General features: G+C 39.6%; 1 protein-coding gene across 1 annotated transcript; it reads right to left on the bottom strand.

Moving 5' to 3' along the window:
• Positions 1 to 547: 547 nt before the first annotated feature.
• KLF3 (Kruppel-like factor 3 (basic)) lies at positions 548 to 21672 on the bottom strand. Its single transcript, XM_010286321.1, has 6 exons — positions 21625 to 21672; positions 14772 to 14868; positions 7369 to 7864; positions 6758 to 6908; positions 2254 to 2414; positions 548 to 1080 (listed from the first exon to the last, which is right to left on the bottom strand). The coding sequence occupies exons 2-6, from the start codon at positions 14826 to 14828 to the stop codon at positions 899 to 901; spliced, it is 1047 nt and encodes a 348-aa protein (XP_010284623.1). The 5' UTR covers positions 14829 to 14868; positions 21625 to 21672; the 3' UTR covers positions 548 to 898.
• Between the last annotated feature and the right edge of the window lie 1805 nt (positions 21673 to 23477).

A 23477-nucleotide genomic window follows, 5' to 3' on the forward strand; every position in this document is an offset into this window, starting at 1 on the left:
AGGAAATGCTGGGGAGTGATTATAGAGGGATAGTCTATATCCCTGAAATGAGGTGTGGTAGGTTTCTACGAGTATCATTTAATGCCATGTCACAGGAGAGTACCGTGTGTGTTCCATCCATACACTTGCACAGAAACCAGACATACAGCGTCACACAAGGTCTTCATTTAACAAATCCACCAGGGCGTTATGCAATAAAAACAAGGATATATACTACACTATAATACAGAGGACAGACGACATTGGTTTAGATGCACAATATTATGTATAGACCAATTCCTTCCAATTTTTCTTCTTGACTGGGGTCAATGATACTGGGGCTCAATCTTTCCGTAAAGTATTATATTGCTCAGAGGTATTTCTACGGTATTACTCACTGTTTGGGCAGAGGGGATTTCTGAATCGGATGCCTTTCTGAAGCTGTGGTATTAACCGTATTGCAGAAATCAACACAGTTGGGAGAGTCCATTCATTGCATTGTAGAGCATAAAATGAGAGTGTACCCCTTACAGGGCACATAAATAAAAGTCTCTGGCAAGGACTAGCATTTTGGATATTCAATAACATTTACTACTTTATCAGTATATGCTGGGTTGATTATATGAAGAAACCAACAAAAGCTGTTAGTTTACAAATTCCCTTATTCACAATGGAATACATTAAACATACTGTCTGCAGAAAGGGTTTGCTTAGCATCCCCAGGAGAAAAAAAAAAAAGTGTTCACATTCTTTAGGTCTGACCCGTGGCAAGGACATAGAAGGGTTAGATAACATCTGTTACTGACCATATGTAAGCTTTTAATGGTATAAACTCAGAGATTCAGACCAGCTGAATCCAAATTAAAATGCGTGTGTGAAAAAAAAAAAAAGCGTGACAGGAGTCAGGGACAGAAGACATTCAGACTAGCATGTGGCGTTTTCTGTGAAGAGCAAGATGGTCCGAACGTGAAAAGCTACGGTCACAGTCTGGGCACTGAAAAGGTTTGATTCCTGTATGCTTGCGGAAATGCCGCGTTAGTTCATCGGAACGAGCAAACTTCCACGTGCATCCCTCCCAAGTGCATTTGTATGGTTTTTCACCTGGAAAAAGAAACACAGAAGTGGGGATTTAAGACACAAACACATCAGTTAAATATCTGACGAATTTATCCTCTTGCTTTGTCAAATTTCAGCAAGTACCTAACGCTTACTCAAAAAGCCTCCAAACAGCACTGGGCTGCAGGGTACTCTGTGCTAGAAACTGCGTAGTCAAAGTTAACAGATTAAAAAAAATTGTTTCCTGCCACAACTTATTTTTTTATTGTCTCTGTGTTCCTCCCTCTGCCATATTAGCACTTGTTTTGTCTCATCAAGCCCAGAAGTGTGAAGGTTTAAGCATGTGTTCAAGTATTTTCAAAACCAGGACCTCGTATTCTAGATCAGTTAGGGGAAAGGACTGGTGTTACCATTCAGCACAGCAGGTAGAAATCTTGACCTCTTGAAGTTACTGTAGTATAAATAACTGGCACCACTGTCACGAGTAGCTCGACTTAAAATCTCCTTGGTCATTACTTTCTAATGTGTGATCCTCCTTCTCCATAACACCATTGCGCTGCCCAACAGGTAAAGGGCTGGCTTGTGTAGAGAAGAGAGACAGACATGAACTGGGCTCCATTTCACCTAGAAGTGTCCCTTGTCTTTGTAAAAAACTTGGATGTACATATATTCATTCAGCATGCCAAGATGAACATTTCTGCGGAGAACAGAGACGGGGCTATGTTTATCGGAACGCTCACTCAGAGAAGAGCACTAATCGGACCAGTGGTTAGCATGTCCACATGAAGCAGATGTGTTTGTATTTGACACACAGTCCAGACTTTTGCAAATGGGCTACTCCCATGGAAGTCTCAGTCAAATTTGACAGTGATGTAAGAGGTGAGGTAGTGCAGTTTGAACTGATTTGGTGTTTACATGGTACACAGAATGACTAACCTGCAAGCAACTGGACAGAAAATGAGAGAAGAGCCAGTGAATGTAAAGCATACCAGCACACACTGTGATCCTGCTTTGGCTTACAGTCTCTTCTTGTGGGTTTGTCCTGCTGCATCCTCTCCCTTTTGCTCAGCCTATAATTATATTCAGGACAATGCCAGATCTAATTTCTGTCATTTTGTTATTTACACCTGTGGTCATCTGGCTATTAGCACAAACAAAAAGCTTAGTCTCCTACTTTACCACAGACTTGATGAAAGAAAAGCATAGCAATGCTCAAACCTGTATGGGTTCTTCTGTGAGCTTTCAGATGGGAGCTTTTAGTGTAGACTTTGTTGCAGCCTTCATAGTCACATCGATGTATTCTGCGTTTTCTTTGCGTGTCCGGAGATTCCACAGGTAAAGGTCTCTTTCCTGGCTGAACTATAACTGATGGGTGATTCCTGCAAAGTCAAATCGAACGTTAAAAATGAAAAACATTTAGAACATCAAACCTCAGCTAATATCATTCATGACAGAGCCCTTTATTCACTACCACTCTGTCTCTTGGCAGACGGAACACCATTACATGCATGTCGAAAAATTCAAGAGGGTTTAGCAAATTTTGTGTATTCTAGCAGTGGTATTTTTAAATGTTTACTCACTTTGTGGCATGATGTAGCCATTTTTACTACTCCCTAGCTTTTTTTAAACTTACAAAGGAAAAGCCCCCTTCAAATTCCTGTTTTTCGGTGAAATCCAGATTTCTCAAACTCTGAGCTCACAGTGAACTTTTCTTGTATGTGTTCACAATTTTTCTTCCTCCTTCAAATTAACTAATTCACTTGTAATTCTAAGCAGCTATTCCATATTATTAAAGAAATTGTATCTTTAGGGTTTCAAAGCAGAACTCAATCTTTATTGTTCCAGCCACTCCTTTAGAGAGTAATTAAGAATTTCCTGTTTGGTGCTGGCAGGAGGGTGCGGCCTCCCTATACCACTGACGTCAATTCCTAAAAGTAGAGTTTAGCCTGTGTGGCACACCCACAGGATGTCTGAAGTTGTCCCTCCACCTTCATAAACATCATTTTTTGCTTTTGAAGCCCACAGGTACAGTGCAGGTAAGACATGTACTAACTACATATAGACTTCTGCAACAAACAAAAACATAAAACGTTCACACACATGAAAACACATCAAGCTTCTTCAAAAGTGTCATTGACCGTGGATATTCAGGTTGGAACAACACCCCTAGTGTAGAACTGGGGACAACCTTGATTCTTTCTTCCACGTCAGTGTTAGAAAAGGAAGTAAGTACGTTTGTCAAAAAGCTAAATGACATCACAAATCTTGCAACCTCACAAAGTTGCACTTTTCAACCCATTAGCCTATCTAGATCAGCACTTTTAAGGCATTTTTTAGCTTTTAACCAAAACTAAGTATATAATGGGAAGCTATTAGCATTCCTTGTGGCAAAACCAGCTCCTCCAAGTGACAGAAATAAGCTTTCTACAATTCCCATCGTTCCTCAGTTACTGTATTTCACATTTCTTTACTGATTGAATTACACTTTATAACATTGGGTTACATTAGTTACTTAAACCAAGTTCCTTCAGGGCCTAATTTTCAGAAGCACTGAACACTTACATCTCTCAGCAAAACAAAGGGTATATGCTAAAGATAGGAAATCTTGTGCATAGTTTAACAAGAAAAAAAATTTCTATTTCCCTCCACAGCAGCAGGATGGGAATTACCAATGTGGGAAAAGTTTAATTCTGTTATTAATTCTCTTACTAGAGTTACAAGCTTGGAATGGAGAGCCAAATTCGCTTTCTTGGGTGTTTCTGTGATTGTTGAGTGATGTACTCTTAAAGAACACATTAAAACTAGCTAAAAATATTGTAATGGCAGGAGACCCCAGATGGTAATGTTAGACACAGATGTACATACTCTTAAATAAGAAAGGCAGGCTTTTAGCTTCCAAAGAAATGCTCCTCTAAAGCAATGCTCAGTTTTAACACTGTTGCATACCAGTCTTTTTGGAGAAGCTCTGGCTTAGGACAAGCAGCAAACTTGGTTTAAACCCCTATGTGTGGAGGCTTGTGCTGGACATGGTAATATCTGGACAAAGGGAGAAAAAGGATATTGGCTGTACACCATTTGTGATGGTTTTCAATCTAAGAGCGTGTAAAAAAAGTGCTGAGAATTTGTCTCTCTCATTTTCTCTTTAGAGGAAAGGAGGCTGGCAAGACTACAGAATGCTATCAATAATAAGACAGGGTGTGGCAGTTTTAAAAAATGGTTAAGGCTGTGTCAAAAATCAGAGGTAAGTATTAACAGATCACACTATGTTGACAGCATGAGTTAAACTTTGGCACTTGCACTCACAAGAAAATACAACGTTAACGAGGCTTCTTATATTTGGTCAGAGATTATCCCCTCAAGTTTGATATTAGAAATAACTGCATAGTCACGTCAATTATCAGACATACTAGGGAGTCCAGCAATCCCTACAGAAATGCCATCAACTTTATATATATATATATATATATAATGTGTATACCAAAAGCTTAACACTAAAGCTGAATCAGCCACTTAAAAGTCAGACTGAAGGTTTCCTATGCCCTGTTAACGTAGCATATATGTCTGAACAGTGCACTTTGGGCAGTTGGAACCTATGGAAAATGATAAGAAATCACTGTCTAACTATAGCTCATACTGCAGAGAGAGGCTGATGAAGCTGTGAGACAACAGGAAATTGTATAAAGGTCTAGGTCTCTCATCTTGTAACTTGAGTGATTTGTCTACATATGTTTTTTACGTGATAAAAAGATAAAAACTACTATTTACAAACTTCTTGTTGCAGATAGGGCAGAATGTGAACGGGCTGCCTTTAGGAACGAGCTAGAATGGCAGCTCTACAGGACAGCCAGGGAGCGATTTAAGCCATTACGATGTGAGGACAGGGTCTCCATAAACACAACGCTCTGCATGGGCAAGCAGAGGAGATGCTCTGGAAACACGGACTATTCAAATGGTTTTTTTGTAACAATGCTACCTACACGTTATACCAAATTTTACATTTTTTGCTCAGCAGATGGGTTTTCTGTGGAAACTGGACTCGCTGGGGAATAATTAATGCAGATCACTAATGCAGGTGACAAGTTTGCATAAGTCAGCCCTGGAGGAAGGGAGGAAGGGTGTGGTATCAGCCAGGAACAGCACTTACTGGTTTGCTCTTGTTCAAGAGGCCTAGCAAAAGTAAACTGAACCATCATAGTTCAGACGTAGCAGAAGTTAGTTCCAAGCACATACACACCTGACTCCCTTGTGTGACAGGTCCATTATGGAAGTAAGTACCTAGTAAACACGGATGTTTACTATTTCATTGTATGTTTATTACAATAAAACATATAAGGTTATTTTTAACTAAATAGAAGTTATAAAAGCTAGCTGGAAACTAGCTAATTGCAAAGAGCCTGCAGTCTAGAAGCTGGATCTAAGCTGGTTAGAGACTTGAAAACGAGGAAGGGTACCCACAAGAAGGTTGTGCAGAACGTAGGTAGCCCTGGAGCCGCAGTGCGCCTTCTAACCTGGGAATGGTCACGAGCAGGAAGAAGAGGCTGCCTTCCGAAGGAAATGCAGAAGAGCGCCCGTCCTATGCTTTCTCTCTCTTTCTGAATCACCCCACACTCACACGCTGGTTTGGGCTCTGGCTTGGAGCTTTTCTCCCCCACTCTAGGAGGTGAGGTCTCACACAACTGCTCTGAGGGTGACGGCGAGCAGGAAGAAAGGGCAGAAATGGATTCCGAGGTACCATGAGCCCAGCTCAGTCCCCAGCTTCAGCTCCTGCCAAAGCCACAGCAGCAGCCTGCATGCCTGGCCAGAGCACTGCCAAGCTGAAGAATGAGCTGGGCTCCAGGCTGTTCCATGACTTGGTAAGTTGACAGAACTTTCCCTAAGAAAACGGGAAATGGAAGCGTGCCCATGACTCCCTGGGTGCTTGTTGAGAAATTTTTCGTATTTCCAATTAAAAACTTTTTGCCCCAGACCTCACTTCTTCCTTCTAGCCCTTGCTCTGCCTTCTTCAAACAGGACTGTTTTAAACCCAATTAGATCTGTGATCCAGTTCGTGCAGTGGCCCCAGTGACAGCTGTACCAGCACAATGAGTTGGTAATGAAGTGGAAACAACTGGCTGGGAGGAAAGAGAGCTTCAGGAACTACTTGAGCTGCCAAAAAATCCACCCACGGAACAATGGCCTCAGGTAAACATGGAATTTCACTGGATATATACAGAAATTGTAGGCCTGAGGGGGTTCTTTCCACCAAGGAGCCAAAATTTTCTAAAAGACAAAGAGGTCCTCCAAGAAAAGCGAGTCACAAGAATCTTTTAAAAGAAAGGTATTTTGGGTAACCTAAGTACAGAGATCAGTATGAATTGTCTTACAGCATCTTTCCAGTTTGCTGCTGGTTTTACACAAACAGGTATCGCTAGCTTATTGGGAGTACTACTTGCAGTAAATTTTAAGACTGGGACTAGCATTGCTTTAGAAATGCATTATATAAAAGGCAGATCCATGTGGTTGCGACATACAAATACGTATCAACTCCTGTATTGCTAAAGAGGGGAAAAAAAGGTTGAAATGGCATTTCACAGTGGCAGGAGGGGAGGAAGGATGTTTTTCTGTATTTTATCACATGTTGTGAAGCACAGCAACACACACTCCAACTCTCAAAATTGGTAACTGCTGCCATGAACTGCTTTTCATTCTTCTGCTGATCTTGGGACTGCTGTTAGCTACTTACTCTTGCAACATTACTTGCTGGGGAGACAATGAGGTCATCACTGGAGGTGACATTTGTTCAGGATAGAAGTCAGTCTTCGATGGTTCACTTCCTGGCTCTACTTTGATTGTTTTCTTCAGTGCAGGCTTCTCATAAGACTCAATGACAGGCACTGTATGGGGGAGGGTAGGATAAGGAAGGCAACACATCAATAATAGAGTTATGGAAATAAAAAATGTACCTAAAAATCTATAGTTAAAACAAAAGAAATCCCCCAGCTCTATATTTAGTGCAACAATTCATGCTAAAATACACAATCTTCCAGTTTTAGTCTATCTCCTGAAGAACTATGATTCAAACCAATTCTATTAATTTTCATCAGTCCACGTTTTTATCAATCCAAATCTCAGTAAATAAACAGCTTTATGCAAGTATAAATCAGAATATGACCGTGGTAAGTTTGGTAAAATATTCACACAGTAAATTCTATCCCTGCATATTTTAGAAGAACAGGAATTATGTTCCATTTCCTAAAATGCAAAAAAACACACAAAAAGATGGAAAATAACTGGGCACACAGTTATTACTACAGGATGAGACCGCATAAAAGAAGAAACTCTGACAACACCAACCTTGCATGCTACTTGGAGTTTCCATCTCATCTGCAAGAACTGTGGACACCATGATGGGCTGCTGAAGATGGGGAGCATACATAAACGGAACCGGCTGGACCACAACAGGCTGTATCACCGGGAGTATTCCAGGGCTTCTAAGTCCGTGGCGTGAAAGAGCAGCGGCCATTACAGGTGGGATTGTTATTGGCATGGAAATAGGCTGTACTCCTGGGGGTGACGGTGTGAATTTACTGAGAGGTGAGCTGGGTGAGGACAGAGTCAATCCAGGTGAAGTTCTCCTATGTACAGTCTGAAATTTGAGGGGGGAAGGAGAACTTCCAGTTGAAGGTGGTGAGCTCCGTTTGTTCACCGTAAGGTCTACTGGCTCCATCTGGATTCCATTTGATAGTCCTTCGGGGTTTGAGTAGAATTTATTGTGCAACATACTTGGTGTAGAATAAATGACGCTGTATTTGTTTGGCTTCATTTGGTCCATGTAATTGGACGGGTATGACTGTCAGAAGGAGCGGGGAAAAAAAAGAAAATAAAATAATAAATCAACACACAACACAATTACTGCTGAAAAAGAAAGGCGGCGAATAAAACTGAGGCAAAATGAAAAAGTTTCAAGAAAGCACTTTAATGAACTTTCTAAATAAAAGTTAATTAAATAAAGCCTAAGACTTCATGCAAAGGAAGTTATTCAAGTACTGATTCACTAACTGTTTCAGAAGCAATGTAAAACAGATGATGAAAACAAATCCTCAAGGCTTATTCAACTCTTTTTCTCCCTTAAAAACCTATTTTCAGATACTAAGCTGCACATTACTTAACTGACCTGGGAGATACATGGTGCCATGCTCAGCATTTAACTATATACTGGGGATCATGAAGTGAAGCAAGAGGGGAGTTCAATTGCAAGTAATGGTTCCCAATCAACTGCTTAAGTAATTGGAAAATAATCATCACTAAAGCAATAAATTATGTATCTGAACCCTACAAGCAATAAAAAATACCGAGCTGAACTATACAAGCAATGGGTGAGAAACTCAAGAGTGCAAAAGGTAAATTCCAAGTTTTTTTTTTTTTTTTTTTAAATAGAGCAGCTAACTAGCCAGTCTGTTTTTGGTAAACTAGTACAAGAATAAACATTTGGTGTGTTGGAAGAATATTCCTGTTAGTGGTAGCTAGCAGTTCTCATTACAAGATCATATAAACCCCAAAGCTAACCTTGACCTACATGACCATCTCCACATTTTAGTGGAAATAAATTTTGTAGTATTGAAGTATTAACATTCATTGCAGAGTACAGTATTATTAAACAACTGTCCAGATCAATTTTGCACTTAAAAAGTGTTGAAAACTGAGGTTGTTTACTAACAGATAAGTTACAATGGAAACTGATGTAATATTCTAACATAATAGATAAGACATAGAAAATGCAATCCACAGTTTTTTAGCCTTTAGATGTTGTAAATTTTTTGAAATAAAATGCTATCTTTGAATTCTAGGTAAGTCAAGCGTCACATTAAGACTAAGCAGTTTCATAGTAATATTAAAAAAACCTGTTGAATCCTTTGGCACCAAAAAGACTTTGATGAGTGGGATTAAAAAAAAGTTCAAAATGGTAGAAAGTGAAACAGATTAGAAGTATAAAACTATTTTATTTTTGTACAATCATTTCCATGACATTTCAATTATTTTTTTCCTGGCATAAAAAATTCTAGCAATACATCTTCCCGGTTTCTTAACCTCTGTCCTCCGTGTGAGGGACAGTTAAATGTCAATGTTAACTAAAAGTATTTTTGCAAAGCAACCCAAATGTATTTGTCTTATTTTCAGTTACTCTTTCAAACAGTGAGTTTAGAAAATATTAAATTTTCCTGCTTCACTCATAGCACTGTGATAAAACAACAAAGCTGAGTCACCTATTCCATAAAGTACTCGAATAAAGCAGCATACACAATAGTGATTAATTTTCAAACCATAAATATCACATTAAAACCTCTGAAACTACTTATTCTCTTTATGACTATTCTTACAAATTCAGTCTATAAAAACCTTCGTCTTCAGTGGTAATTGGTTCCTCAGAATTCTATTAAAATGCCAGTATTGCAAGCAGTGCTGGCTAAAACAAGTTCTATAGATTTCCCACCACTGCTGAGCCAAGTGATGAAATTATTAGCATTCTAAGTGATGCAGGCCACTGAATATTGATAGAGTTTAATATTTAACAGTATTTAATACCTACTAAATCTGATCAAGTTATGGGCATGGGCAAAATTAAAAATTTTAAACACAGAAGAGATATTAAGTACTTCCGTTAAAATTGCTATTATTGGTTTACAGTACAAAGTCTACTCAGCTTCAACAAATGTAAATGTTCTACCACTAAACATCAGTGCGTTTACAGTGCCGCAGGTTTGTCAGGGATGATCACAAGGTCACTACCTACAAACACTTCTTCCATTGCAAGAATACTAGAAAGGAAAAAGACTACACAATTTAAATCTTAGGGAATGTTTTCAGTCAACGAGTATAATAAAGAACAAAGCATCTCTGAGCTGTAACCTTTCTATATAAACAGTTAACCTCTTTCAACTCCAGTAACACCAGGTGTGTATGTTGAAAAAATACCAAACTATTAAAATGTTGTGCAGAGAACTATAATCTAGAAAAGTTAAGTAAAAGGTATTTAGACAAGCAAGAAATATTTTCCAAGAGTTAGGAAGAAAAGAATGATGTTTTTAAGAAGTGATTATTTTAGGGACTTGGTATTTTACCCCATATGCCTTGCGTTATTTTGCATAGAAGGTTTTCATTGTTGTAGTTAAGCTGGCACAGATTTAACATCAGCTATTTTTTCTGGCAGTTTGGGGGAGCTGAATCATTTTTGTAAACTTTCCTTCTGCAATTTTAATTGCTATGTTTCTATCTGAACTGCAGATAAAGTTGTGGTAGAAAAATGTGGTGCGACAAATTATCTGTGTTGGGAAGAAAAAGGGTGAAAAACTTGAGAAGTATGCTAGAACAATGAAAAGGAGAGTATCTACCTGCTGTCAATCAGATGGTTTGGTAGAGAACAGTTTTGCTTTGCTATCAATGAAGCCTGGTTGAAACCCTGTTCGTTTGGAGTAAGTCGCACTCAGATCTATCTCCTGGTTCTGAAGTTAAGCTTCCTGTACCTTTTGGCATAGCAAAGTTTCAGTTTCTAGCTCCCTGGGACCCAGCAATTCTCATTAGGTCAATATGAACGACTGCTTTCAAATTTTGTAAGTCACCTTCCCATTCTTTGCCAAGGGAAGCGGACAGTAACCCTTGGATGGGAGAGTAAGGAAGACTTCAGTCTCTCTCTGTAAATAGGGAGCATTAACAACAGCCAACAAAAAACAGAAGTCCAACTACCTGTGTTTGGTTTTCTAAATGCCACCAACTGCAGGAAGCAGGAGTGTACTTCATAGCCTGCAAGAGCAGTCTTTTTCTTACCTGTTCTAGAACTTGTGCGAAGTATTCCGGTGTAACAACTGAAAATTAGGTATGATTGTTCTGTTCGCCAAAAAAATTTAAGCTGATACATTTTCCTTGGATTTTTACTGTGGGAATTAACAGTGTATGCAGGAGTTTGGTCTGGCTTGGATTGAAAAAAAACCCAACAAACTCCCACTTTCCCATAAATTCTGCTTTCCTAAATGTCCCTGTGCAGAATGGTATGTCACTACAATAGAACACTATAGAGATGCCAGATTGTATTTCGACATACATTCCTTTACAGTCTCCATCTAGCTCTTTTTTATGTTTGATATCATCACTTTCCCTCTTTGGGCCTTAAAAAGCAATTAATTTACCTTTTCTTGCTGGTTGTCCATAATAAAACACAGAGCACTGAAGCCACAAAGAAACTAGAAAATAAATCAAAGGAACTTCTAATATTTACGAGTCATATCCATGGGGCTCATACAATTAGACCAGTAAATCCAAAAGGAGAAAGAATCATCATGCTTTTCCTCTGGACAATCTATCAAGATCAAGATCAATCTATCAAGAATAAAGACTGGCCAAATATGTCACAAGCACACCTACCACCACTCAGAAGACTGCTGCTTCCACAAGGGGACATTATCAAGCACTAACCTGATATAATTTGCTAAGTTCTGTTATACTGCCACAGTGAAACATCGTCTTTGTTGTACAGGCAGACAGATTTTGAAGCAACTTGCCAGTCTTTTATAAACTACATGACCCAATGAACTTAAGTTAAAAATTTAGCCAGACTCTTGGAAAAAGAGAAACAGGTGAAGAACCTGCTCACCTATTTACACTACTTGTCAAGTCCGTATCATGTAAGAGGATGAATAGGATTTAATCCAAATAGTAGCTAATACATGAAAAAGCATTCTCACCACATGAAAAGACATCAACCCCTCATGTAGCACATAGCTATCTTTAAAAATAGGTGAAACAAGTAGTTTTGGGACTGATGGAAGGGCAGAGAAAAGCTGTTTATTTCAATTCAAAGAAAGATGGTAACACGTAAAAAAGCAACTTCTTTCACTAAATGGTCACTGGTATTTGTCCAAATGTTTAAAAAGTTCTCACAGCAAATATTTAGGTAGGACTCAGATAACTTCATCACTATTTCATTAAGAACGATCATAAAATATGTTCAATAATTCAATTAAATAAGTAGCATGAGATATTGCTGGAGTGATGAAATACTGTGGGTGCGAGCTTCGGTCATCTGAGAAGTATAGCTAATCCTTTCAGCCACACACCCTGAAATACAGCGGTCAAAACCGTAATTTGTTACCTTCTCCCACCCCAACTAATGGGATTTTTTAAAGACAGACTTTATACCTATGGACAGCGTGTGTTCAGGTAAAATAATGAATAATTCCTCAGGGGCTTCATTTAGTTTGGCCTCTAATGATACTATCAGAATGAAAGATACCAACCTAAAAATCAACCCCGATTTTAGATTTCTGAGTTATGTGAGCCTGCAGTAAACTGAATGCTACGCTTAGCATCTCCAAAACTTCACAGACAGTTTCTCTTTCCTTCCACCTTCTCAAAAGAAGGTCAAGAGAACTAATATGCTCAGTGGCTACTGTCCTTTCCTTATGTTCTCTCCATACCACGATTCCTCCCTTTAGAGGTGTTTCCAGAGCAGTTTCTGTTGGGGAGCCGTGGCGGCAGGGCTCCAAGGAAGCTGCAAGACCAAGAAGCACGGGAGAAGCCAGGATCTCAAAGGCTTGGGGCTAAAGAGCCTGTGTGTGTACAGAAGCTGAAACACACACACTCCTCAGCCCGAGGGAAAACAGAGTTATCTCCACGAGGGGAACTTCACTCAAAAAATGTCCCTTCCTGTGGGCTTTCTGATTTTCCTTTCCTGCTTTTTTGTTTTTTGTTTTTTTAGCATTATGCAATTACAAAAAGGAAAGCATACAGATTTGGTAAAATGCTCTTAATAGTCTCTAACGGCCGGCCAGCATGATGACACGAAGTTTTAAGAACATCCAAGATAACTCCAGACATCCAACACATGGAAGGTACCACACCTCTGCAAGGAGCACATGGTACAGAATAAGCCGTTTTTGAAACTACAGTCTTGAAATGCACTTGGCTCAGAAATGCTCCCTTGCTCTTCCCATTGCAGTTTTTCCTTCATCTGCCAGTCCAGGGGGGGACTCAGACCTCTCCCGGTCAGCCTGTCAAGGGACCGACCCTGTCCATCTTGCAGAAGGACACAGCTGTCTGGGGCAGGATCTCGTGTCTCTCACGTGCATCGTCGTAAGCCACTGCCGAGCCTTCTTTGGGAGGTGAAGGCAGATGCGTACAAGGGACAGTCCACAGCGTCTCTATAGCGATTTTCTGTTGTTTGTGTAATAACACTATGTAAAAGTGGCCCACTTTCTGCCTTTGATGGACACCACTAGATATCCTTAGATAACTGTAGATAACCACCACTAATCTTAATAAGGTTATACAATAATGATTGAAGTGACAGACAGACTGATCAATACTAGGGTTATTCCTTGACCCAAATATCACTCTCAGCAATAGATAAGTTATTTTTCTGTCACTGCTCTCAAGCAAATAAACCCCATGAAAGTCAAACTGTACTTTTAAAATTAATATAAACTTAACTCTCAAAAAGTGTTATTAATAGCACTGAGGACATCAGACTGCTTACAGATGCACTTAAATTGAAAACACTTGTTCTACATTTTAAATAAAACAGGGAGCAAACTTTTCACTGAAAGATGCCGTTCAGAGCATGTATTTAATGCACCCTATGCACACTGAATTCACCCTTTTTAACTGATCAGCCTTTCTGGGGGTGTGGTTTCATGCTACACTTAACCTGATCTTATTGCAGGCTACTGAAAGGGGGAGGTCCTGCTCCTTTGTCCTCCCCTTGCTCCTGCATTGAGCAGCTGCACAGAATGAGTCAGATCAGCTTCCTGACCTGACCAAAAAATATGGGTACTTTTGGTGGGTTACCAATTCTGACCATTCAATGAGCTGATCCAAAGGATCCAAACCGTTCTGTGGCCGCACAATTGCTTCATGTCATACAAAGGAGATACAAAGCTGGAAAGAAGAGAGAAAAGCCTGAACCTCCCCCTTCAGCAGCAGCCTGCTGTTGACTAAGTGAAGTATACGTGGAACTGCTTCCTAAGGCCATATTTCCGTGGCAGCCTAAATCATCACACTTCCCATTGTCCCCCTCCCAGCTACATGTTCCTGCGGCTCTTGCTTATCAGACTCTTCCCATGAGATGACCCTATATACCAGGTTGACAGAAAATTAACCCAACTGAAAAGTCTCCCCTTACCTTTTTTCCCCATTCCTCCTCCACTGCCCTGGTTCTCACCTCTTCACACGGTAAGGTAACACACCCACCCAGCTTACCCAGCAAAAAGCCATTGCTTTTTTTGTCAGGATTAATTTCCTGCTGTTTAGAGTGCAGTTAGCCCCAGGCTCAGTCGTCAAGACCAGGAAAAAGAAACAGAAAAGGGGACAGTAGAGAAGCTGCTTGTTTAGTTCAAAGGTGTAACATCAAAACCACAGGTTCTTGCCACTTCACTGTGAAGTCTGGCAGCTTAATTTCAACCCACCTCCATCAGCAGCGTGAGCTACAGACATCATATTTGCACAGCAGTGGCTGAGGAGTACTTTGATGTTCTCTGCTCTGGGGATGGGAGCATCAGCAGAGGTAATGGGGCAGGTCATTTAGGTGCAATAAATTCATAAACTACAGAAAAGTTTTCCTAGAATGTGAATTTGATTGCCCTAAGAGCACAATATAGCTTCACAGCCTTTCCTAAGCTAGTCCAAAGCTTAGAGAAATCTTGGAATGAATTTAAAGGTGGAAAAACTATAGAGTCATCACAAAGGCTAATGTATTTTAAAAATCTTACCACTGAAACAGGCTCCATGGCTTCTTGCTTGATAGGAACTGGGTCAAACATTAGCATCTTCTTTATTCACCTGTTCTGATGCCTCTGATGTCTTGGCCTGCGGGGGAAATACAAGGTGTTAGAAAGCCACAGGAAATCCCCTAATCAACTTTCTGAATTGTAGAGAACTCACTATTTCATCAGACTAATGTGAATATTTATCCATCTCTAACACAGCTTCTTAAATACTTGACTGGACTTCATTTAAATATTTCAGTTATTGTAAGTTTATTCTTTCCCAATTGCTACTGAAACAAAAGGACATTTGCTCACTTTTATGAAAGCTAATTTGAATTTTTATTGTGCATGTCAGCATACCAAGATCACAGAATTGTCACTTTCATTAGCTGTCACAGTGTGTAAACACATCACAGTTTAGACTAGGCATTTCTCATCAGCATTACAATTTCAGAATAAACTTGTTTATACAAGTAAACTGATCCTGGAGAGGATTTCCCTTTCCTGCGAGTCCTGATAGAAAAGTTAAAACTTTCATGTACAGTGACATTGAAATCAATGCGAAAGAAAGATTAAAATCCAGGACTCATTTCGAGAGGTACATTCAACACGCTGCCATGACTTTACATAGAACATACATCAGTTATTTCCCTGAGAGAATACATTTACTTACAATTCAACAAAAATTTGTGCTAACTGTGCAAAAGAAAAGCGCTTCAAAAAATCTGGTTGTATTCCATGCAGCTTCAGTTGTTTTTTTTACAGTGTTCAACCTCATTCATCCAATTCTAGCTTATCTCAAACTGCCTTAAGTAAAAGAATTTAGCATAAAGCATGTCATAACTTAACTATCATACTACACATTTACCATAGTCAACTTGGAAAGATGCTGTGAAGGAAAGGAGGCCATACCTCTTCTGGGCAAAGCCATAAGGGTACAGAGCAAAAACCAAGAGAAGCAAAGGAAAGATGTTCTCAATGACATTTAGATGTTAGCAAGCTTTTTATAAATCACTTGAGGTTATACATTATATGGATGTTAAAGGAGCAAGTTCTGACCATACTCTGTACAGTTCACAGCCCTGCCTGGAAGTGGTATGACCTCTATTAAGATGCAAGGACAGGAGGAAAAGAAATTACACAAATTCAATTTTGACCAGCAGATGGCACTGGAAAGAAACAAATATGGCCAGACTGCATCATCCAGACAATTTCACCCTGCAGAAGTAGGCTAAAGGCTCAACAACAGATTTGTAGTTGTGGCCGTAAAATTCTCAGAGAAATGTAAATGAAAATTTTAAGATTTTTTTTACCTGCTCAAATTAAAACAATTCTACACTAATGAACAAACTTGCAATTAACTATCACGTGTGTTTACAGATAAAAATTTGTTAAGAGCTGCCAGAGAAAGATGGCACGAGTTGATACAAGTCTATCATTAATTATTGAGGTATATGAATAAAGCTTCAAGACTTTGAAAATACATTACAACGGTGTACATTTTGAAAAATGGAAACAAACAAGTATCAAAAGTAAATTAAAGTATCTTCATAATTCTTCGCACAAAAGTCAAAGGCCTGATAAAACCAAATCACCAAAAAGAAGTAAAACAAATAGAGCAGCTCAATGTAATTTCCAGCTTAAACTTAATGTGTAGTTTTATTTTAGAAGCAGCTGTGTAAGATGGCACTATTTGCTACAAGTTGTGATAATTTTGTAGATACTTTAAGTATGTTTCTCAGAAGGTTATTAATTATACTATTATATAATGGTTATCTTTTTCAGGTTTTTAACATTTCACATAGCTAGAACTAATGCTTCAAAAGACTGTCTTCCCAGAAATACATTCACATATCTATGCATTAAATACATGTATGTGTATCTCTATATCACTCACACATGTTCCCACACATATGTATGCATTGTGAAAACAGGTATACTTTTAGACATAACAAATGTTTACAGTAAAATGTTGCCTCTCAGACCTCAATATATAAGAATTTGGAACTACTTGCTTTCAGGTTTCTAGAAACCTTCAGTTTTTAGTTTATATGTGCATAAAGTGACACACCAATTTGTACTGTAGTGAAGGAAGGAAGAACAGAAGAAAACAGAAAGAAAAGAGAGAAGGAAAGAATTTGTTCTAAGTAAGCAGCCATGCTCCCAAGGCTATACTTTTTGTCATTTTTCTTGTTTTAAAATTGGATTTTTTTCAGTTTAAGAGTTACTCCTTTTCACTTTGTACTCCAAGAAAGTGTGTGAAAGACACTTGATACACATTTCACATGTCATGCAACACATGTGAGCGTTTCCTGAGAGGGCTCTCAATCACTGTGTAGGAACTGGACTGACACAGACAACAGAAAGTGTACTGCACTGAACAAAAGTGAAAAGTAATTCTCAATCTTTCTCAGGTGCAGTCACCTAAGAACAGCAGAGGAAAACACTACTTTTATTACTGCATCACAGTGCAGAAATCGAGCACTTCTTTATCACGTTACTCTTAAACAGTAGGTTTCTTTTCCCCATTTCACAGTGACTGGAAACCAATTTTCAAGGAAGTAAAATTAATTAATATGTAACACTTGGTCCTGTTGGTCCAGATCAGAGGGACAAATTCTTAATTGTTGGAAACTGATAGAGAGTCAATATAAACCAGCTTTGGATCTAGCATTTAAAATTTAGCTCAGGAGGACATTTTCCTAAGGCTGCAAATAAACTCAAAAACAATTCTCTTTGTAGTTAAAAATAATGCTCCAAATTGATAGCTTGGACCACATTCACAAGCAAATGCGTGCATGCACACTCACACACAAATAAAGCATGCTACTTCTACTAAGAAGTCAGTATTTTTTCCTAATCTATTTGTAAAATCATGCCTACTAACTCAAAACGTCCCAGTCTCTCCCTCCTAAACATTTGAGAAGGGGGCAATAGGGAAGGTAAACAGTCTTATCTGTTTCTATTACAGAGGAATGAAAAAACAGTTGGGTTCTACTTTACACACTGATTTCATAATGTACTTGTTTGAAAGACCACAAATTGTTTAGTAAATACAACTAATTTCTGGAAAATCAAAATACCGTCTCTCATTCCTGAGGTACCCTGGAAAAAACAGTGAGGACACAACAATATATTACTACTAAGCATACTAAAAAATAAGGGCCTTTGTCTTTCATGTTATTAGATAAACTATTTTGCATTAAAGGGTTTTTTTCATGTGGGTTAAAAGAATTTAAAATGCATGTAATCTGAAACTAAATAATTAACTACAATCCGGTAGGCAAACATTCCACCCTCTCTTTTTTTTGCTCTCCGTCTCTTTTTCTGCTAACAAGCCACCCAGTTTTACTTTCTTGCCTCCTCCCATTCACTCCACCCTGTGGATCTCTGCCAAGTCAGTCCAACTTGTCCAAACAGGACATGGCTTTTGATAAGATTCTGCTCACGCCCTGTACTTCAGAAAGACAAATGAAGCAATTGGTTTTTGTATGCAAATAAGGACAGGTGCAAGGTAAAGTCCAGGCAAAGTCCCTCAGTATTTTCCTATCTGAAGTCCAGTGAAGACAGCACAAGCCAGAAAAGACACAAACTCTGCCCTTATGATCCAACATGCAGCAAAGTATGCCTTCCAGAAGGGAAGTTCACCATCAATAGAGCTCATCGCCTTGTCAGGATTGAAGACTTCTCCATACTAACTTCCTGACAGGTATGGTTTACTGTTTCAGAGACGTAATTAAGAGTAAATGAAAGCTTAAAGGTACTTCACGTATATTCTGACAATAAGGACTTGTACAGATTATTTACCCTGGATGAGACAAGCAAAGCTGTTAAAGAACGCACCCAGGCTACACATCTGCACTGCAGAGCAGCTGGAGAAGAGCAACCGCATTGCAGCTACTCCCGGCAGCTCTCTACATCTACCTTCAAGGTCCACCAACTCTGCAGACCTGTTATGAAAGGAAAGGGTGGGGTGGAGGGCCAGTTTTGACTGTGCAAATCCAGCAACTACAAAGCCTCTCTTTAACATAGAGCCTTTGCTCTCATTAAATACCTGGAAGAGCAGTCAGTGACCTGACTCCTGCTGGGGACAGAGGGGTGGCACCATAAGTTCTTCACTCATCCTAAACTCTCTTCACCCTGCATGACAGCATGCATGGGGTTTGCTTTCTCAACCTCTGTACCCCGGGGAAGCAAGGAATGCTGCCCCATTGTACAGTGAAGCTTTCTCTTTGAAGCTTCAAGGTATGACTGTTATTGTTAGTGTAATTACAGAATAATGTAATGATATCTACTAAATTAGCACTGCATGAGTGCCCTCTGCAAAGACACTGCAGCCCTTGCAGCACTGTTGGTACCTAGCAGCCAACGTCAAGTCGTGTGGCCAAAGCTCTTTCAGTCCAAATGGACTTTGGGACTTAGGCTGTTGCCCTGAAACTATTACTTCTACTGTGAACCTCGAGTCAAACTTCCCCCGATACTAAGGAGAAGTGATAATATCGGAAGACTCTCCAATGATGAAATCCAAAGGGCGGGGAGGTTTTCTAAACCTCGGTGAGAAGTCATCTTTGGTGGAACCTTGAAAGAGAGTTTGACAGAAAAAGCCAATTTCTGAGAGCAGGATTCTCTGCAAAAGGTACAAAAAGTGTTTTCCAGGCCTAGTAACAAGATGTGTTTGCACTTACTGTACCAGTTGCTCATCAAGACCTGAGTCAGCAGAAAAGTGTTTCTAAAGTTCCATTAACTTTAATGGGAAGTAAGCAAGCGCTTAACTGCACGGGCCCCCAAAATAGCAGCAGGCAAAGAAACTCCCAGCTCAGCACAGCAGTCAGACTCCGTCAAAGCAGGCAAGAGCAGGGGAAGGAGCAAAGGCCCAGACATGGTGCTGGGGGAAGGGACTGGAGCAGTTAGCCCATGAAGAAAAGAGCAGGGGGAGAATCATGAAGAACTAGTACACAAAGAAAACACTTCACTGATCCGCAGCCTTCTGCGTTTGTTTATTCCCTGGATTTTCCGCTGGGAAACGGTAGTAACTGTTGAAAAAGTTAGGATATCACGTAAAAAGAAAAGGGCACCTGGGCAAAAATTTTCTTCAGCAGGTTTCACTTGATAGACATGAAGAAAAAGGAGTATTTCTGTAAGATTCTGTTATATAGTATTTCAGACTATTTTTGTTTTTTATTGACTAGAAAATCATTTACCTTCCTCCTCTCAGAACTGCAAGCAGGCTGAAAGATCTGTTTTTTTGCACAACTTGTGCATCCTAACTTTGCTGACGTCACTTTGTTTGACCTAGAATTGTTTTGACACTATCATTTATCGGCTGTGTAGCAGACTAATCAGTATTTCCACTAAATTTACGATAATACTGTTGCAGGCTCTTTGAAGCCATATGCGTGGAAATGGCTTTCTTGCACGTAAAAATTTTGGGCAGAGAAGTTCTTGCATTGCTCATTAAGAAGGTATCTTCTCTAGTAAGGAAAAATGGAGCCCATGTAAACCCTGTTCAACCTTCAGATACACATTTACTGAACCTAAGGGAGAGAAGAAAGAAAAGCTCTTGAGGCACCTCTATTAGACACTATTCTCCCTTATCAGGGCAGACTGCTGTCTGGTTTCCTGTCTCAAGCTACTTCTTAGAAGGAGAAACAGTCTAGTAAGGATAAAAGATCAGACTTTTGAAAACAAGTCAAGTATGTGGAATGGTATGATAATTTTTCCCTTCCAAACTGAACTTTGGTTTTTTGTTGTTTTTTTTCTTAAGAGGTTAATTTTGAAGATAATTTAAAAGGAGAAATATAAATCCTATCTTTTTATTACAAGGGAAGAATGGCAGAAAATACGTGTCTCTTACATAAAGAGTTCTGCTCTTTCATGAAATATACCAAACAGAGATTCAACATTTTTGATAGCATGGGGAAGAAGAAAAAATAATCTAATCCTGAAGAAAGGAAGTGTACATTTATGAACAATAGCCCAAATGATTAATTTGAGTGAGGATTTGAATACAGGGCAAATGTCTATAACTTCTATTTACCTGCGAAGTGGGAAAAAAAAAAACAAAACAAGGAGAAGAGCTGGATAGCATAGCGGGTACAAATGAGACAGTGATCAAAGCAGCTTAGACTCTTTAAAAGTGGAAAGTCTGTGATGCCTTCATGGATCAGGTTAGTTTGTTGGTAACACACACTGCATGATAGGCTGACCATGCGTCTGGTTTTTTTTCCATTCTGACTTAGTTTACTATTAAAAACCCGTTAGAGCTTTATCTTTCCATTTGGCTGATCTACACTTACACTTCCTTCCCCTGGGAGGTATCAACTACGGCTACAAAACCCTCGAAGGAAGCCTCAGCATCAAGTGGATGCTTAGCAGGGAAGGGTTAAATCTCTCCGAAAACCAGCTCTGCCAAACTTCATATTCTGGATTGGAAGCAACTAGCCTTGGAATGAAAACACAAAGCTTCAATGCTGACAGCATAAAAGAACTCTAAAAGACCTCCTGTTAGCAGTGTTAATTAATATTAAAAAGTTGGTTTACAAAACTATTATAATTTTAATCTCAGTCCCTGATTTTGTAGGACTTCTGGCTACAAAATGTGTGAACCACAAAATTTACTGCATTTATTATACACCACTTTCCAATATTAAATGCAGTTAGATGCAACACTTTTCCTCTGTCATGGGGAAAAAAGATTAGATATGTTTGGAAGCCTGTGCCAATTAACAGTACCAGAATTAAGATATTTAATTGCGATAATGGATAAACTCATTCATGGTATTCTAAAATAAACAGAAAAACAACCAAGTAAAACCAACTGAGAGTAACAAATGAAAATAATCAATAAACAACTTACCAAAACTGTGTGGCCAAATACTTCTTGTTATCTGGATTTCTGAACAGACAAAAAACAAGTTGATGTAAGGATGTGCACATAATTCAGTAAAAATGATTTTTCACATACAAGTGCTCTGAAAGAGGAAGTTTTAAAGCATGTATTTCAGATACTTCTTAAAAGATACCTGCAACGATCACAAACAGATAAGTTTTAGCATCTGAAAGAGCAACAGCAGGAGCTCAAAGATTACTTAAAAACTGAGTGAAATTAAAAAAAGGGTAAAATAAAATTTCTGCGTGTACAGAAATGATGCATATTCTGGCCCCTAAGTGACAGAGTAGAACAGACACTCCATCTTGCATTTTCATCCAGGGCCTGATTCAAAGCCCACTGAAATTAATGCAAGTCTTTCTCTTGATTTCAGTGAGCTTTAGCTTGGGTCTTTTAGCTCTTCTGCTGTCAGATCCAAAGCAACCAAAAGATTTATGTTCTCTTTCTGAATTTCCTCTTGATATTTCTCTATGTCTGCCTGCAAGGGGCAGGGGAAGGGGGGGAAAACACAATACAAAAAAGGGAGTAAAAGATTTATTTTTATGCCTTCAATGTGGGACAGCCATACCTATTTGTTCCAAAGAAAAGTTAGCCAGCAGTGCCTCATTTTCTGTATTACATCTGGAAGAGAGTGAATCTTCTAGTTTGCATAAGCAGAAAATACCTATTCCTTTTGAGATCTGGAAATACAGAGCGCTTACGGTGGGCCATTTGGGTTGGGTAAGGGCAGAAACCAAAACCCTCTCACAAGTATATGCCTACAGATGTGGATTGTCTTCTCACGCCCTTTTTACACCAGTGTAACTCCGTGACTTTAATGGAGCTATTCCAGATCGGCTGAGGAGCAAGCGAGAGCAGAAAACTGGCTCACAGCTTTCTGGAGAGTTGAGCGTGAGTTTTCAGCGAAGGGAGCGCAGCTCGCCAGTTCACCCCCATAGCTATACTGGAGTCGAGGGCGTGCATTAAAGGTTAACTTGGAAGCCTCGTTATGACAGAACACAGGCATCTTAAGCAATCGTGAGTGTGTAGAGACATGATAACTCATTGGGTGGGGATTGGGAGTTGAGGGGCAGTGACAAGGGGCCTGGACGAGGCTACCAATCTGCCAGAAAACAGCCCGAAACAGGAAAGAGCACCACATATGCCACTTGGAATGTGTGACGCAAACCCCAGCCTTGAAACAAAGAACAGGAAACAGCTCTGCTGGCTGCGCTGGGGAGAAAGCACAGAGAAACATTTAGGCGGCCCTCCCTGACCCTATATTCATGAGCAGCTGGAGTCTTTTAAAACAACAACAGTGGGTGGAGGTGTTTGTTCATTGGGTGTGAATAAAAACACTGTCCTCATGCAGGGGACCTGCCCTATTTACAAACAGGCTCCCTTCACACAAGGGAGCAGGAGATTTTTAGACACCACAGGTCATGACGATTAGCTGAAACCTTCCCCGGGACCAGTTGGTTTATTCCTGTATTTACAGAATGCCGGTAGCTAAACAGAGGTACAGCTTCACGACATCAAACCGGCAGTGCCCAGCCTGACTGTAAGCACCTTCTTTGTAGACAGAGCGAGAGGGATTCGACCATTGCAGGAGTGACTGGTAAAGCCAGGGCTTGCTCCTGGACAGTGTCTCACTTTTGACCAGTACTGCTCCATAGCTGAGGACCAACATCACTTCAGTGCACCCAAGAATATTTTTCTAAGTCGTCACACACTTAGCCTGCTACGTCCCTGTTTCTTATGCACTCAGACTTCATCTCAGGACCTGATTTTTCTGTGGATGTAATACTTTTATTTCTGAAGCACCCAAACATACAGGCGAA

Source organism: Phaethon lepturus, unplaced genomic scaffold (genome assembly GCF_000687285.1).
Source record: "Phaethon lepturus isolate BGI_N335 unplaced genomic scaffold, ASM68728v1 scaffold9874, whole genome shotgun sequence".
NCBI lineage: Eukaryota > Metazoa > Chordata > Aves > Phaethontiformes > Phaethontidae > Phaethon > Phaethon lepturus.

Excerpts from the sequence above, each read along its gene's own strand:
- KLF3 (XM_010286321.1), bottom strand. The coding sequence starts at position 14,828 with ATGCTAATGTTTGACCCAGTTCCTATCAAGCAAGAAGCCATGGAGCCT. Across the intron at positions 2,415-6,757 it reads CAGCAAGTAATGTTGCAAGA|GAATCACCCATCAGTTATAG; the intron begins GTAAGTAGCTAA and ends TTGACTTTGCAG. Across the intron at positions 1,081-2,253 it reads TCACAGAAGAACCCATACAG|GTGAAAAACCATACAAATGC; the intron begins GTTTGAGCATTG and ends TTCTTTTTCCAG.